The 18,612-nt window shown below is 46.7% G+C and overlaps 1 protein-coding gene across 1 annotated transcript in view; it reads left to right on the forward strand.

The window, feature by feature from the left end:
• LOC119435506 (solute carrier family 23 member 1) overlaps nt 1-18,612 on the forward strand; it is a 130,900-nt gene that overhangs the window by 95,724 nt on the left and 16,564 nt on the right. The window contains exon 9 of the mRNA XM_037702348.2: nt 12,021-12,162. Coding sequence (XP_037558276.1) covers nt 12,021-12,162 — 142 coding nt within the window. The remainder of the gene's footprint in view (nt 1-12,020; nt 12,163-18,612) is intronic.

The following is an 18,612-nucleotide window of genomic DNA, read 5'->3' on the forward strand; positions in this document are numbered from 1 at the left end:
ATAGCGCATGATATTCAACGGCTGCTTGAAATTTCTTCAATTTCTTATGTTTGGCCTATGGGAATCTTCTGTCTGTGCCACTGGGTACGCGCCTATTCTTTGGCAATCTCCCAGATGGGATATGCGCTACTGTAACAGGCCTTAAATGTATTTACGTAATGCGTTTCTTCTTATTTATTATTCTGTTATCGGAAAGAAGTAACCGACGCGCAATATTCTGGTTCCCGGAAATTTTTGAAGATACTTAAAAGGCACGACAAAAAAAAAGAAAAAAGAAGACCTTACGTAGTTTGCAGAAAGCCCAATAAACATGCATGCTGCATGCGTTGCCAGTGCTTGAAGACTTCTTGGAATGGAGATTATCTGGCATTATAACACACCTCGTACATGCATGGGACATGCCTTTCCGAAAACATTTTCCTTCGTCTTAAGTTGTCGTAAACCGGGCGACCATAAAATAGCGAAAGCCATTTCTCCATCAATACGAGAGCTGACGTTCGTGTACACAAAAGCCTGCAACTAAGTAAGAGAAGTGTAAGAACACTTTAGTTTGATACTAAACGTAGGTAATTATCAGCTTTCCGAAGCAACGCTAAGAATGCTATTGCTAATCTGATCTACCTAAAAAATATTACGATTAGCAAAATGGTGCAAAACTAGAGCAGTCAGAGAATGAGACGCAGACCTAATAATTTCCGTATTTATTAAAACTAAACAAAAGTAACGTTCAAGTAAAAATCAAACGCAAAGTCAAAAAGAGCCAATTTGATTCATATTGCATGCGACAGTTTTGTAGCCTAATAAGCAGAAACAAAACAAAAAACTTGTGAAATTATTTCAATACGTTTGAGTAGTTCTTGCAGTAGCAGCATCAGGCGAAGCCGTCTTATGTTATAGCTATCTGCTCTGTCGTTACCTTCTACAGAGGCTATATTTTTGCGAAAACGAGAGAGATTTATTATGGGAGAACTACTGTTCTAACCTGCTACTCAGAATTGGGAAGGAGAACAAAAGGATGCGGAGAAAGTGGATATGATGATGAAGAAGAGAAAAGGCATGACTAAAAATAAAAGAAAAAAATTACCGGAAAGACTTATTATGGTCGTATATCCAGTTCACTATCTGTCAAAAATCATACAACGACCTTCGTGGTTTCTACTGCGGACTATTTTATCCATGGACCTAAAAGAAGGTTTTCATGAAGTGGCCGGTTGTTGATTCCTGCCGAAGACCTCTCCGTTGATTGTCTTTCTCGCAAGCATAGTGGGCACACACGAAGCACATTGTCTATAGTTTCCGGCACGGCGCAGTTCTCACAGTCTGGGCTGTACGTACGGCCAATAAGATAGCGATAGGGTCGTGTAAAGGCCACACCAAGTCTCAATCTGTGTAGGAGGCTTGCTTAGCTTCTTTGGATGTTACGCGGTATCCTGAATCTAAGCTCGGGATGAAGTGGGTGAAGGCGGCGAGGTCAGTGTTATGGCTGAGACTAGTAACTTGCATTAGCGGTGCCCATGATGTCGAATAGTATAGCATTGGTATCTGTCTTTAAATGGGACGGAAGTGCAATGTGAATTCCTGAGAGCCAACTTCATGTCTGCTTCGGTGAGGTAATTTCCATCAACGTCGCAGTACCCAGGAACCAATTGAAATATTGTGCGGTGCACATTTCGCAAGGCGGACTCGTAAAGTTCGGCCACATCGTGAACAAGTAAGCTATAAAGTCCTCGTTTAAGCACAGAGTAAATAATCTGTAGTGCTGGTTTAGCGCCACAAAAGGCAGTCCACGTTTGAAGCGATTCCTGGTAGGTGTAACGAACTGCTTCACGAATGGCAGCAATATTTGCAGCCGTCGCCGTTTTCGTGCCGTCGAGTTTAAAGTGTCGACGAATCCACAAGGCTGTGGCAATGAAATTAGCTGAAGGGGAAGCTGAGGACGCCAATCCATTAGATTAGAGGGGAGAGACAAGAGGGCAGCACTCAAATGAAAAATGAACTTGAGTGGGAACTGCTTTCCTCGCGCCGGTTGAAGTTCGGTTGAAGTTCTTTTTTGAGATATTTAAAGATAAAACAAGAATTAACAAAGAAAATAATTTAAAGAACCTCATTACCGTTCATATAGAACTGGCCATGCTTTCAAAATAAGAAAATTGCGTACCAGCACGGACTATTCGCAAAATCCTTTTTGTTAGAACCATTAAAGAGTGGAACAAGTTGTCTAAAGTGCAAGTGTGCTCTAAAAATGAAGATTTGTTTATGTCAATGTTGTTTATGTCAAGCGCTAGTTGCTTCAGACCACATGATGGTATTCGTGATTTAGGGCTGGAACCTAGAATGAAAACACGCGTCAGTGGTCTTGAGAACACCTACGCTGGTGTACTTGAAAATTTAGCTGCGGAAAAACTTATAGAAAGTAATTGTGCGTTACGAACGACAGCTCGTTAAAGAACACAGTCTGGGCGCATATCATGGATAGTCGTCAAATGGTGATATTCGCGACGGCTGATCAAGCAATTATAAACACAAAGAGGTTCACGTGAGCGGTATACATCGATAGGATAGACGCCTTGCTTCCGCAATTGTGTCTTTAGTTCACATGCAATGTGGTAGACCTAGGCATACTGCATGTCACGGCTTGTCACCCGTTCGCCGTCGGCGCGAAGTCATCGACGGGGTATACAAGCCAGTTGGTCGTTCCGTACTCAAGCGAACCCAGTGAAAGACTCGGAGTCGGGAGTAAACAAAAAAAACAAGATATTTTTTTGACTGAACATAATACACAAATTAATAAAATAAAAAAATGACACAAGACAAACTAACACACGTGAACTTAATAAAGCTCAATTAACAGTAGATTAACAGTAGATATAAGAATGAAATAGGGTGCGGATGAAATATACAAGAACACACTTCATTAAAACAAAGTTCAAAAGAAAACGAACGATGTCATACGCGTGGCCGGGCAGCAGCAGCAAGTCCATAAACTGTGAAGTCGACGCGCAGAGCTTTCCCGAAGAATTCCGGCGAGCCGATCTTGTTGAGGTGGATGCGATTGCTGGGCCGGGTTTCCCAGGAGTCTAGATCTGACGACTTCACTCAAGCAGGTTGAGCTAACTTGAGGCGAACGACCGTGAGCTTCGTTGCAGACGTTGGTTTGTCGTCTCGTACGTCAAGTAGTTACTCGGAGTGCCGACTTGGCTAGGCGGCCCAGGCGATACTGGAGGACACTAGCCCCTCGACTGCTTCTCAGCAGATACAAGCTCAGCTTCTAGACTGATCAGCAGGGAATAAAACCTGCGCTTAAATAGCCTCTCCTTTCCCTAGTTCCCTAGGCCGGGGAACGGCAGGTATGGGCGACAGTTCACCTAATTATTTCATTACTCCTCCCAAAGGTCTTGACCGCGCCCCTGTTAAGCAGGGGCGAGAGAACTCATCAAACTAATAGCCGTTTAATTCTTCTTACAGAACCTTAACTCTGCACACGGTCTGGAAGAGCTCCATGGGAAGATCGTAGCAGTGGGAACCCGTATGATAGTTAAAGAGAGGCCTCGACACATGCATCCTGTAGAAATGTTGCAGTGCTATACTGTTCATAGTTTGAGCCATGTCTCTCGGGAACTTTTTTATTTATATTTTTTATGGATCAAATGTGGCATAAAGTTGCCTTTATGTTCACCACCTTTATATACTTCTTTGCTGACGGATGCATAAACAAACTTTTCGGAGCGTGCTTTCCGTTTCGTGCCTTTAGGAGAACAGGGTAGGGCAAAATTTCGCAAAAAATCGATTCTTTTGTTCGTCAGAGATTTGGAATCCCCAGTCTTTCCAGAAGAATGCTGACTGTGTCATTTACGCGTGCGGGATTTATTTACCTGGAAAATTACCCTTTCCAAAACTTAGATGGAGTCTGGCCCCACCCCCTTTACACATATACGTGATCCGTACCTCTCCTGTATAGAAAAAAAAAATCTGAAAGTATTTTCAGCTGAATTCTTAAATGGTGCCGGTATCGCTTCAAGGCCAATTATCTCAAAACATCAATATTTGCGACGTTTGACCCTTTTTCTCTGAAACCACTAATACTAGCAGCATTATTTTTCCTACTACCAAAACAACACAAGGGAGAGTCTACTCAACTAGAATTATTGAAAATGATGCAGGCAGTTTTCTCTGACAAGCCATTTATTGTCCATTTTGGCTTGAAAATTGAGAGGGTCCACTAAAAACAAAAGCCAGAAAAAAAGTAAACTATATATATATATATATATATATATATATCAATAAATCTAGTTCAGTAACGAGAACACACATAGCTGAATGTATTAATACCAACATGAATCCTTTAAGCCTATCAGATCCGGAGAAAAAGAGTCACACGGACAGAGGCTAAAATGCATGGGAGGTACAGGGCCTACCCTGTTCCCTTAAGAGGGCTCTGCAACACCTTTTGTGAAAGATGCGGAATATCTTTTGTAATAAAGGGTGTCTCATCAAAAATTCTTTCCAACCAAAAAAAAAAAAAAACGTTTCGAATGCGGTTCCTATAAGTGGCGTTATCGACAATTAAATGCAGCCACTACCATATCCAAGCGGTCTTTCTCACGTTTTCGTCTTTTCTACTGCACTCAAAGCTTTTCCCCGCGCCTATGCGGCAGAATGTCCGCCATCTTTCGCCGATCATCGTGCCAAGCTTTTTCACTGGCATTACCTCAAGGCCCGTTCGGGTGAAACTCTCCACGAGCTAGCGTGCCCTATTGAAAAATCCATATCCCCCATAACCCCCTTATCCAATAATCCGGTATGAAACATATAGGAATTCCTATACAATTTTTCCTATATGTCATATGATGTTATTGGTTATAGGAGTTATGGGAAATACAGGGGGTTTTCAGTAGGGTGGAGAGTCCAGTCACGACATGCCTTGAGGTCATGCAGCGCCACTCTCCGTCACGCCGCCACTTTTGATGTAGTGGCAGTGCGCGTGGACAATATATCGCCAGACATCCGCCTTGTATACAGAATACAAAACTCCATAGGCGTGCTTCATTGTCGTGCCCCATGGCCAATAATGTGTGACGACGATGTGATGAAGGAGCTCTCTAGTTTTTAGAACTAGTTGTTCATAGTTACCACGGTGTAAGGCGTAAAGCAAACAATGTAGAGCTGCCTTATAGTCACTGAAAGCATTCCATTTAAAGGGTAATTCCTCATGAATTATGCCAAGTGCACTACGAAGAACAGTAAGCCACGCAGGTGTCGATGTCGTCTGGCGGGACGTCTTACACTTTACGGAGATGATTTTCACAGGAAAACTTTCTGATCCCGCAGATCTATCCACCGTGGTCAAACCGTCAGTCTACAGATGTATATGATCATTGCATGCCTCGTACAGCAAGAGCTGAGAAAGTTGCTAGATAGCTGGTGATGAGAGTTGTACCTTCGTCCGTATTCTCGGTACTGTCGAGCCAAGTTGCGACTGATTCAGGCACCATCGTGGAAGAGGAACTGTCGCTGCAGTTGTATAATATGATGGAAGTAATACAAGATAAGGCAATATCCTCCGGCAAAAAGATGCACGTGATCAGTTCTCTGGGAGTGAGGCGACATGGTGGGAAGGAGCACGAGCAAGGTGTTTGACGTGTGCTCTAAGTGCTTCCATTACAATGTGAGTCGTGGATTGGCAGTCATGTGCAATTGCAATGGTTCCTGCTGTTAACGTAAATCGTGGCAACCCAAGACGAAACCTAAGCGCCTATAGGCCTGAGCACTTTCGACTATATGAATATTAGTTCTGCAGGTATTGGTCAGCACTGTCAAGCGGTGTTGCAGATACGCAAGAATAAGCGTCCTGTACAGTTACTCAAGTACTCAGGTTTTACCTCCAAGAAACTTGAACAAGTGAGAAATGAAAGTCAGATGCTTTTTTAGGTAGGCCACATGGGGACTCCGACAGAGGTCACCATCGATAATTGCCCCTGAGAATATGCATGTCCTAAGATAAGAAATATTTTGTCCGTCGAGAGATATGGTGTACAAAGTCCTTCGCTCCCGGCTAAAAGCGACCAACGCTCATTTTTATGGTGAGATCTCAAGGCTTTGTTCGCTAAGATATGTCGATATTAAAGTCGCAGCTTCCTCGAGCCTTGCACGCACCTGAGGATGTGTCACGTCCGATACCCAGGCGCAGATGTCATCGATCTGCTTATTGTTACGATTGGCGGTTAAGACTTTTGTGCCCGGCGGCCTTCTCGACAAACAATGCTTCACCGGCACACCTGCAGGTATGGAATGCTGTTGAACCTGTCGAGCCTTCTGGACGAAGTATGCATATATACTGGCGAGCATGCAGCTATAGACGAGGCAACCTAAAGTTCGCCCGCGCGCCACCAGCGCCGAATACTGCCCTGGCGGAAGGATAGAAGTGTCGAAGGTTGTCGCTGGGCCAGCGCGCGTCGGTGTTCTCTACGGCGCGAGCGATCGTGCGCGTTCTTTTCGCGACGGCGAGCGCGACCTCATCAACCAGGAAAGGTGGCACGCAATATTGCTGTGTTGTTGATTGCCACAACAGCCTCGAAAGGTCGAAAGCCGCCAGTGAAGCCCTACAGAATTCCCGGAAGGTGGTACAAGAAGGACAGACGACAAGCGTGGATAACTGCAGTGCGCCGAGTCAAGTAAGTCACGTGCTTTCGCATTCGCGTGCAATATCACGGCTGCTCGATAAAAATACAATAGTAATGTGCCTGTATTTAGCGTATGGCCGTGTGCTTAGACATGTCGCGTAGTTGAATCGTGCAGTGACATCCGCCGTGTTGCGCCGCTAACCTCGACGACGCGAGCTCGATTCCCGGCCACGGCGGCCGCATTTCGATGCAAGAATACACTTGTTACCGTGTACTTTGATTTTGTGCACGTTAAATAACCACCGGTGGTCAAAAGTATTCCTGAGATCTTCTATTACAGCGTGCCTCATAATGATATCGTGGTTTTGCCACGTAAAACCCCCGAATATAATTTATTGTACTGTTCGTTCACTCGCGATCGGCAAGGACGAGCTCAAGAGAATTATATCCCTGTTCCAAACGCTGCAACTTAAATTGCTAGTTGTGCAGGCAACAAAAGGGTCCGCACGCTACTTGTCTTTTGTGTAATGGCAATCCGTATTCAATGCAAGCTGCGGTCATCGCGTGCGTCGGTAAACGGCAGATAGAAAAGCAGCTGCCCGAGACATGCGCGTTATGTTTGTTGCTTGGCCATGGTTTCTAGGTTCACAATATCCAAGCGTGCTTTAAAGTAATTGCCACCTTGCACATTCTTCCTGCCTCACTCTTCCTGCCAAGAATCTTCGTTTCATGTAGTAGCCGGCCATCGGTGTAAGCTTACTTTAGCTGCGGCGGGGCATTCGCCCGACGACAAAGTAGATTTCCTTTGATGAGGCATCTATCGCTAATTCTTGCGCTCGTGCTATGGTCCCAAGGTAATCGCCGGTTACCGTGATCTGGATTCATTTCGCGGAGCAGTTTGTACGGGCGATTTCTCATGCGCAGTGAAAAGATACCTTGCTCACTAATGCAATAAGTTGCCATGACTCTAATATCTGTATTGAATAAGGCATGATATACATTAAATTACAGCATGATACAGCATGATATAAGGCATTATGCGCATACGTAGTACTTAAATCGTTAATTAATTTTATTGACTTATTGGTGACTAATGCATGTCTTCTTTCTGTGCTGACAGTGCGGATGCCACTCCCTGGGAGCCAAAATGAGAGCAGCCGTGTGTGCGTGCCCAGCGACCAACAAAACCAACCGGAATCGTCACCGTCTCTGCACATCTTTGCAAGCATGCACGACCACTTTGTGACTGCACCATAGAAAAATAAAAGAACATAAATTACTGAAATCGGTGTGTACCTCTAACTTGATGTCGAATACAATCTTGTTGGACACCTCCGACACGCACTTGGTTTTCACTGTCACATCACCGCCCACAATTTGTTCAACACCATACACGTGTGGCAGCAGACACTCGAGTTCTTGAGGTTGCCGCCACGAAAAAAGCTGTCGGCGTCGGCAACCGTCTTGAAATCGCACTGCAGTCTTTGCATCGCTGTTCAGCAAGCACGCGATCTGCCGCCGTCGAAAACGGAGCGCCATGAGCACGAGCAGCGAAGGAAAGCGCGGGCCAAACAATGTAAACAAAGCGGAGACTGCACCACGGCGCGACCGCTGCTGCTTGACATTTCCACATTGGGGGCGCTGTCAGGAGGCGCAGTATCGCCTTCTGGAGATCGTTTTCTCGTCTATGAAAGACCATTCACACTGCATCGTCTTTTCAACGCCAAAGAGCTGGCGACGAAACCTGCGTCACGTCAATATGATTGACAAGTGATTCTGTGTCGCGTCTTCGACTGTGAAGGAGCCCAAACTGTGAGGGCTTCTCGACATTGTACCACCGGCTAATTGCTGCAAAAAGCCTACGCTGACGACTTCGACTTCGCTGGAACAACGTCGACCCAAGCTTCCCAAGAAATTGCATTTGCATTGCGTAGAGGGCGGGTCGAAGGTGTGGTGCGTCACCATCGGTAGGATTTTGCCGACTGTGTGACTGTTCCGATTGGCCGGGAAGACGAACATCGAAATCCCGCCGACGAAAGAAAGGGGAAAAAAGAAGTGCTTCAAAAGCGGACCTTCAGTGTTGTGAAAGTGTGCTCGTGCATGCTCGTACATGGAAACCATAAAAATATAGCTGCTGTAAATAAATTCATTTCCTCTTCTTTTGGGTGTCGCCCGGACCTCTTGATCGCCCGGCACCTGGCTCATCACCAGCCACGTAAACCGTAATGACCGCTCGGACCCGAGTCGCAACATTATGAAGAGGGCGTGCAGGAACCCATCCCGCTGTCAAGAACAGATGCAGCAGCGAAACTTCGAGTGCTTGCGAATGATGCCACACAGTCCTTCTAGAACACACCAAATTTCCAGCACACATGGTTGCATCGACTTGACCCCCCTGTTCGACATCGTCCTCTCACTAAACTATCTATAGCCGAGGCAACAGTACTTTGCTGACTGTGTCTCGCTTAGTGTCGCTTTCAGAAAATCCTTTGTTTTCTGCATTGGAAGGGTAGAATCGTACTGTTTGGGACCACTGCGGCAACGAGGGAACTATCGAACATGTTCCTTGTCGCTGTCCTCAATTCAGCGCACACAGGAAAGTTGACGACCAAGTTGGCACGTTTTAACGACCTGCCGCTTTCCGAGCAGACAATCCCGGAATGCGGCCTATACAGTCGTCACACCACAAGTCAGTCAAGGCACTTTTGAAATTTTTGCGTTCGAATAGCCTATTATGGAGACTATAGGTATCCCACACATTCGCCGCCGCCTCTATTTATTCTTTTCACGCATTTGCTTGTTTTCTCTGCTATTGATTCCGTCTTTCTATACCCATTACCCGTTCCCCCAGTGTAGGGTAGCCAACCAGAAGTTTCTCTTCCGGTTAACGCCACTGCCTTTCGCAACTCATTTCTCTCTCTCTCAATGGCCGTAACGTCTAAAAAGGGTCCCAATCGGCTGTTGGGGTATGGGTGCATTCATTCCGGCTGCACATTAGATAAATGGAGCACGAGATTCATATCACCCTGGAAATGAACAATTGTAGCCATTCTACACCACGTAGTCTTTGAAAGATTGCATTATGTGTACTCATGGCCCAACACCGTAGTTGATGTCCGTTACTGAAAAGCGGGAATGCGTAGATATGCGCATCAGTGTGCATAGAGGTTTGACAGCGAAGCTGTATATGGCTAGGGTCCCGTGCATTTTTCATGTGCGTAAGTTAAAATGTTGGCCGATCCTTGTGATCGTACAGAAAGGGTCCAAGCGAAACAGCACATACACCTGTGGACTCCAGGTAGTTGGCTCCTGTACCTGTAACGCGCCCTTGAACTACCTTTGTCACACCTGGGACCCAAAGAGGTCCCAGGCACAAGGGTAATAACAGATACTATATACGATCGGATCTTAGCACAAAAGGTCGACCCACGCCAGCCATGTCTACGTTCGCATCGCCTGCTCCTTGTGGCGTTCCAAGCGTTTGCTTATTTAGTTTCCATTCCTTCCGCTCTCCCCTGGTGGCCGTGCCGTCGGAATGTCACGCGTGTCTTGTTTATTCCGGCTCCTAGGGCCTGCGGTTGCGTTCTCGTCCATGCTCCTGCCGTCGCTCTGCGTAGGCGCGTTGCTCCTCGGGAGTCCGGACTATACGCGAAGATGATGGAATTAACATAATAATAACAGAGGTGATACGAGAATGTGTGTGCGTACGACGACCACCAATCAAGACAATAAATGTGTCCGTACCTTTGTTCTGACCGCCGCCTTGTTCAGGTGCTCCGCAGCCGCTGGGGACTGAGGGCCATGGGTAAATTGTAGGTGTCATGAGGGAGGTAGCGGCCGAATACTGCACCAGGGACGCAAATTCCTGTTCTGGTGAGGGAGTGACTTTGTTGACGCTTAATGGGCTTTCATAATTTGGTTGCACCTATTTGTTTTTCTTTTTTTTTTTGTCGGTTCAGGCGCCACTCCATGCCTGAAAATGTAGTGGACTGGAAATGTAGTGGACTGGATTAAGAGGAAAAATGTAGCTGGGCAGCTCATGCGTAGGATGGATAACCGGTGGACCATTAGAGTTACAGAATGGATAACAAGAGAAGGGAAGAGCAGTCGAGGACGGCAGAAAACTAGGTGGGGTGATGAAGTTGGGAAATTTGCAGGCGCAAACTGGAATAAGCTAGCTCAATACTGGGGTAATTGGAGATTACAGGGCGAGGCCTTCGTCCTGCAGTGGACATAACTATAGGCCGATAATGATGATGATGACCTTTGTTCAAAATTCTGTGTCACCTCTGTGTCGTATGCTAAACAGCTTCGCTGGTCATCCGCCTTCACAGAGTGGAATGGCTCATGATTTTTTTAATCATTCTTAGACTACATCATGCACTTTTCGGGGGTTATCTATCGATGTATGTTTGTATATAACCGTTTTTTCGCCTATATGGCTCATAGGGTGGTGCGTGGTTGAATGGGTAGTGCATCGGGCTGCCATGGGGAACAGGGTTCGAAACCAGTGGTTGGACCAACTTCGGTCACTGAGTATTTGGCATTGTGTACATATGCGCTGCTTTTTAATGAACCTCCTTCACGCCGACATGGGTCACTGTAGACGCGGGACTGGGCCGGTGCCGCTGTTCAACGAAACTCTTTGACGCCGACTTGTAGTGCTGGGTACGAGCCACTCTGTGCTGGTCTTCAATGAACCTTTTTGATACCCACTTGGGTCACTGGGTACGTGCGAGTAAGCGAGTGCCGCCCTTCATTGAATGTCTGCGACGCCAACTTGGGTAACTAGGTATGCGCTACTGGGAATGTGCCGCCCTACAATGACAGAAAATAAGAACATGCCTTAACTTTCTGCGATACTGGGTGGAATGGAACCCACATCACAAGACTTCCTAAGGATAGCCACCCGATGCTTTAGCAGGTTGCGCCACGAACGCACTGAGCATGTGCCGCATTTCAATGAATATCTTTAAGACCAACGCTTTAGGGAGCTGCGCCATGAATGCACTGTGAATGTGCCGCTGTTACATGAACCTCTCGCCAACTTGGGCCACTGAGTATGTCCAGAAAGAAGCGCGAGAGAGGAGCCCGGGTGACGCACTACGCGCTTCTCGGCATTCGGAGGCCACGCGCAGGCTTCGTGGCGGCACCGCTAGATGGCGACGAATGTTCATAGGGAACCTGTGACAGGAGTCCTGCTTAAGTACACGTTTCATGACTCGTTTCGACGGTGGCAATACGTTGTGTCGCTATATTGATTCAATGCTAAACGCATTCCGTTGACAGTTATCGTGAGATGAGTTCAGTCGATAATTTTTAATGTTCAAACGTAAGAAAAGCGCAAATGCATGAGCAGTTGAACGCAGCATGGTACCTGAACGTATTGTTTGCTCCCAGATTCTGCTGGCAATCCTTATCTCCTGGGGAGCCTGCTACCTTATGACCGAAACGGAGTACCTGCCTCCCGGTGATCCAGCTCGAACTGACATCCGCTCCAGTATCATCGAAAAGAGCCCCTGGATACGAGTACCATACCCATGTGAGAAATGCTGTTTTTGCTACATTTAATGTGAAGCATTCTTCTACGAGGGCACTCATTTTTTTTGCAGTGGGTGAGCGGGTGGGGCATCTCGCCGTTTTTGTGGGCTGATCCCGGTGATCTTGCATTCTAGAAAGATCTGTCACAGGGGCAACTGGATATGTGCACAAGGTATGGGCACTGGGGCCACTTGGTATGTTCTACTGTGTTTTAGTTTGCTTGTATTCATGTACAGTCAACCAATTCTTTAACAGTACCGCGCGAGCGTCGACTATAGCCAGCCGTTCAGCGTCTTCTAACGGCCCGCAACGACGAGATCAGCCAGAGCAGCGCATGCGCACAAAGTTCACTCAAAGCGCAAGTTTCGTCTGCTAGACTCTTCATACAGGCATCCCGCCCCTGTCGCGATTGACCCAGTGGAAGCTTACCTGTTTATCGGAGACCGCAATGGCGCGTGAACCCCGGACGCGTCCTTTTATTGCGATAGCAATTATATGGACACTTCAAGCAGATTTCTGCCGTCGGCATCGCCGTCGCCGTGAGGTTCCGTATAAACTCCAAGGGTGATAAAATCGTCGCCACGCGCCGTATGCGCGAGTGAAAGCGCGCGGGGGACGCGCGCTATCACGGAGAGCGAATGCACGGCGGAAAGCAAACGCGACCGTCGCACGAAAAGCCTGGGGGTATGGGAGGGAGGTAGGGAGGCGAGGCGACGCTGTGCTGCGGCTTATCGTGCAACAGGCCGCAAGGGGAACTGGCCACTCAATCTCCCATGCGAAAGCAAGAAAGCGGGAAGGCAGCGCGGGAGCGAGGGGGGGGGGGGCAGCTTCTATTCTGCCAACAACTGCGTTTGTACTTTGCCCCACTGTGGCAGTCGCCCGCACCGTCTCTTAAAAGCGATCTCCACATGGCTCTGACCTTTGTATGAGCTTTGTTTCCGTTAAAGCGATAGACCGCACGAACCTTCGCCCGCTGCGGCGGCTGCGCTTGCTACCAGCGTTTTGACAGTCGTCTGCGGTCATTCAGTGTGACCTATTCATGTTTGCTTGTGCGCGCTGACACCACGCGTGTTAATTCATATAATAAGCGAATGTGTCCAAGTTTATGCAGCCGATAAAACTACTATTCCTACTCCGAATAGCTCTCTACTAATTTGCTATCGCAATTGATGCTTCGCTTTTCGGGCAAAGCTGCGACATTTTTTTATAACATATGCCTCTGTAGTCCACATGCACCGTAAGATAAAGAACAAAGTGCGCAAGAATGAGAAATAGTTGATGTAGCACGTTTAAAACTGGATCGAAAAGTTGATAATCCCATCTTGCCCTACTCCTTCTTGCCCCTGAGATACAGTTGCATTGCAGCTTTGCACATTTTGTTCATTTGTTCATTATTTTCTTGTGCATGCGCACTAGAGCAGCACACGCAAAAAATGGGGGGAAATGGATGCAAGCCAGGGCCACACGCTTCTGCTATCTCCAATAAGGCGGGAAGGTTGCACCGAATTAACCGTGCCAGGGGCTATGTCGTGCTGGTGGAAAGAGCTTAGCAGACGAGATTTGCGCTTGGAGTAAACTTGGTGCGCATGCGCTACTCTTGCTGCTCTTATGGCTTCGCGCCGTTCGAAGCCGCTGACCGGTTGGCCAGTCGACGCTCGCGCGGTACTGTTAAAGATTTATTCGATTGTACGTAGTGTGACTCAGTTTGCTTACCACCATATGTAGAGTGACCATCACACTAAACAAGAACTCGCCTTAAGCGTCTATTTTCTGCTCCTGCAGAGGGTGCTGCAGATTTATGTATGGTGTGCCTTGAATACGCTAGCTTAATGCGTCTTCCTTCCAAGGCGTTGGATGTTTGCGCCTTGCAGACTGTATTTGTTAAAGGGTAAGCCGCTATAGACTTGCCCTAACTGTTCGGGTTAAGTCTGACTGCAGCTATAGCGTGCGTGAGGCCTGGTCTATGTGATGCAGTGCCTTTCTCTTCGGTGGCATCTGCTACGGCTCTGACGGGCGCGGCTGAGAGAGAGAGGGAGGAAGGCTCTTTAATGAGTCTTGGAGAGGTTTTTCTGGCGGCATGCCTAGCATGCTACTCCAGGTGGGTATGAGGAATAAATGAAATCATAGGCCCAGTGCACGTCACAGATGCACAACATACACAAAACGCCGTACACACAACATACACAAAACGCCGTACAACACTGTCACCGACCCCGTGAACGAGGCGCAGACGCCGGACCAAATTCCAAATCCGATTTATCAGCTTCCGAAAATAATCCCACGAAAGCAAGCACAATTAAGAATGGACCCTCTGGTGCGCCAGGGAACGCCGATTGCTGTCCCAAGACCGAGTCAGAAATATTGTCACCGACCCCGTGAACGAGGCGCAGACGCAGGACTAAATTCCGCCAATTTATCAGCTTCCGAAAATAATCCCACGAAAGCAAGGACAACTAAGAATGGGCCCTCTGGTGCGCCAGCGAACGCCGGTTGCTGTCCAAAGACCGAGTCAGAGCCCAGAGTTGTCAAAACAGAACAAAATATATTCTTCACACAAGGCAGTTACACATACACTTGCAAACTTCGGCTAGACACAACACAATACAATTCAGATGGGTATTAACAAACACAAGAAAATAATTCACGGCAAGCATTAAGAGTCCAACACGTAAAGTACAAAATGAAAGGGAACACTAAGTGTCCAATCGTATTCACCGTGCTGGTCTTGTCAGACGATCTCGACGTGGCTCGAGGCAAATCTCGAAGAAGGAACTTCTGGAAATGCAGACGCTCGATGAACTCGTCGACTAGCTTGCCGGGGAATCCCCTTCTTCCGCAGACGCTCGGTCTTCACGTTACATCACTTCACAGGTGCGGATTGAACTCCCCCTGACGATTCTCGCACGGCGGTTATATAGCTTCCACAGACGTTCTCGAACCTTCCTATCGGAGTCGTGATCTCGTAGCATGGCCAAATCCTGGGAATCTTCGAGGCTTTTCTCGTACCTTCGACCGCCGCTGTCGAAGCGTTGTAAAAGGGGGGGGGGGGTGATGACTCATCCTGTTGGTGCATGCTCACGCCGTAGTTATCTCTCTCTCGACTCACCGGGTGACAAGGTGTCTCGACGCGCGCGTGTGCTCTCTCTCTCTCTCTCTGGTTAACGTCACTTCGTCGATGCTCTTCTAGATGTCTAGGCGCCGTTGTTCGCGTTGCTGTTTGAGGCGTATGCACTCTCCCCCTCTGTTGAAGTTGTCGCGGGGCCGGCGTGTTCTTTCGCTGGCTTGCGTGACACGTGGCGCGCGCTTTCATTAAGCGCTCTTTTGTGACAAACACGTGCTCAACAAACTCGTTGCTGCCATTGTCTCTGATGAAGGTTAAAAGTGCTTTTGTTGCACGAGATGAACAGCCAACGTTAGTCCATGGGCGAAGTATGTGTCGTAGCTCAAGTACGACAGTCCTTCATGAGTTTTCAGTGCAGACATAAGGGCTTATTTTGCTAGTGTGCATAGCCTTCAAGCTCAGATTAAATGTGTTATGACTTCCCATGCGTTGCACGCATGGCACAGTGGCGACCTTATCCGTTTAGTTTTAAGTAGGAAGTATTTAGTATTTGCGACGTTTAGCCGAATGCGGTGCCCTGACATGCCCCAGTGTTGTTCCACAGGCATTCCCTGTGGCTGATAAGGCCACGTGGAATGTGAAATTCGTACATTGGATCGTACGTGCGAATTGGCCCGTGTTACTGCTTTGATTCGGCCCAGACAGCACGCTGCACGCGCCACGCAAGACAACACACAAAACCTGCTCCATCACTAGTTTCAGGCCGTGTCCTCTGTGTTTCAGCAAGCTCATAAAACAATGAACGTTCAGTGAAGCTACATGCAACACGTGCCAAATGGAACTTTTCATACGCTTTTACAGAATATTTGTGAGCACCAACCAATTTTACAGGTAGCTCAGAATCACACAGATGACAGAAAATTTACATCTGCTTATCTGTGATTTGTATTGGCGCGCTTTATTCAATCGCGTTGCATCAAACAATTGCCCGACCAGCCTGACCATTTGAGGGAGGCCTGCCAGTCGGTTCGAATACTTCTGTGCATAATGCAGTGATTAAAAAATTAAATTATGGGGTTTTACGTGCCAAAACCAGTTCTGATTATGAGGCACGCCATAATGCAGTGATTGGAAATTCTCGTGAATTTCGCCCTGGATGTTTTATAAACACAGCTGACTACCCGCTCCGTTGTTTTCATGTGGTGAATTTTAAGCGGGAGACACAGCGCCCTTGCAAAGTTTTTGTACTTTGCTCGGAGACCGTGCACCGCCACATAAATGTTAATTTTGTCCGTTTTAGTATTGAGTTATTGGTTCAAAAGATTTGCCGTAACAATAGCAAATGAAGTAATCGTGTTTATTCGAAGCCCTCAGCAGGTTCATTAAGTGATCTTGCTTTATGTCCAAAAGCAGCCTAGGAGTCACGAAAGACGACATATTGGAGCGGGGCTTCGGATTCATTTTTACAGCCTGATTTTCACGAACAGGCACTCAGTTCTCGGTAGGTACACGATCGATTTCAAATATGGCCTTAAATCTGAATGCGGCATTGTGTTCAGCAGCAGATCACCACAGCCGCTGAACAACCGGGGCCAGCCAGCCTCCACCTGAAATAGGCGTTAGCACATTTCTATTTAATCACACAAGAACATATTTGGGTATATGGCCATCTATTACCGGTACTTGTTGTTTCTTTCCTGCGCCCCCGTTGCCTTAGTCAGCTCTGAGGTTTCCCTTATACCAGACATTACTCTTCAAAGCAGATAAGAAAAAAATAGTCAGCCCAATAGGCTGGCAATTTGGAATTCTTAGTGATCTATCACGAGAACTAGACAAGCAGCAAGAAATTTCCATTAGGTGCAATGCGTGTTCCGAGCCGCACCGTAAGCCGTATATATAAAGAGTGTGTTGTTACAAGAAAAACAGCGCTTGCATAACTGTTGTTGTCTTTCCATCAAACATTTGAGTTGAAAGCAAGGTTACAGATAGCAGCAGCAGATGTAGTTCCTTTTGCCATTTAAAAAATATTATTACACATATATATTTAAAATAATAATAATTAGGAGAAGAAGAAGAATAAATGTATATTTTAAGCTTGCCCTCGCATTTTCAGTGAGAGCAGACGAGGTTGCCGCACAAGGCATGATAAGCCCTTCGTCAAGTGTTCAAAGAAGTATGACCTATGCTATACCCTTGTCTTGCGGCACATTGTATGTCGGCCAAACCGAACGTTGCATGAAAAACCGCTTACGGGATCTAGCAAGAAACAGCACAAGTAGCCCACGTTAGTTCCTGTGCTTGTGAGGCTCGCTTCTCGGGGACAACCACTCTGAGCAGGAGCGATAACACCGCTTCAAGACTTGCGCTGGAAGCCTATTTTATACAAAAGAACAAGGGCTGTTGTATAAGTAAGCAGTCAATTGCACTGCACACCTCAGTCTATGAATTATTGAGCACCCGTCCTTGATGCATGCACTGGTCATTACGTGATCTTGCTGTATAGACACTGTGTTCATGACCCCACGAAACTTCCGGTCATGCATTTTTGACAGCCAAGCTATCCAAAGACAAATAAGCATTTTGTCTCGCAATTTACTATATGTACATGTTCTTCATGTGTTCAAATATAAGGAACGTGCCCCATGTTCCGAGCTCATGTTTGTGGTGTTATAATTGTACTTGGCAGCAAAATTCAGTTGTCGAACTCTGCGGCGAAACTGGTGCCAGCTAGAGAGTTTTATAGAGGGTGTTTCTAAGATGATTTTAAGTAATATCTAAAAATAACCGTTTTGAATGCCCGATGCACGGTGAGGTAAGCAGAACATCGCCTCGAGCTTTGCGCTCGCAGCAGCCTCCACATTTCGGGGTTCGCGTGCTCTGATAGCCGAATCGCATCGTGCCACAATTGCAAAGTTGTACTTGGGCTTGTACGAAGAGCTCGCTTCAATTTCCCAATTACAATAATCCCGCAGAAACTAAAAGCCTAAAGTCAATGATTGGATTTTAATAATTAGTGACTAATTACCATGTATCACCCGTCACCTCATGATTGCCACAACTGACGGCATGTCTCCGAATGAACCGTTCTTTTATTTCAAAGTGGCTATACAGTGAATTTCAGCGAACACTTTCAATTTTTTTAAAGGTTTACTGTGGCAGATAGCACAATTCTAGTTCAGGTCCTGGTCTACTAGAACAGGCGGACACTGTTTGCACAAAAAATTGAAATGTATAATCGACTAAATAACAAAATTTTACTAATGAAGTTTCTAGCTAATTACCTTATGGCTCATATTGCAATTTACACATTCTAGCCGTGGAGTTCGCAAGCTGCATTTACTTGGAACGTATTCTCAGGATGACACCAGTTTCGAGATATTAATTCCCGAA

This window comes from Dermacentor silvarum, chromosome 1, assembly GCF_013339745.2.
Source record: "Dermacentor silvarum isolate Dsil-2018 chromosome 1, BIME_Dsil_1.4, whole genome shotgun sequence".
Classification (NCBI taxonomy): Eukaryota; Metazoa; Arthropoda; class Arachnida; order Ixodida; family Ixodidae; genus Dermacentor; species Dermacentor silvarum.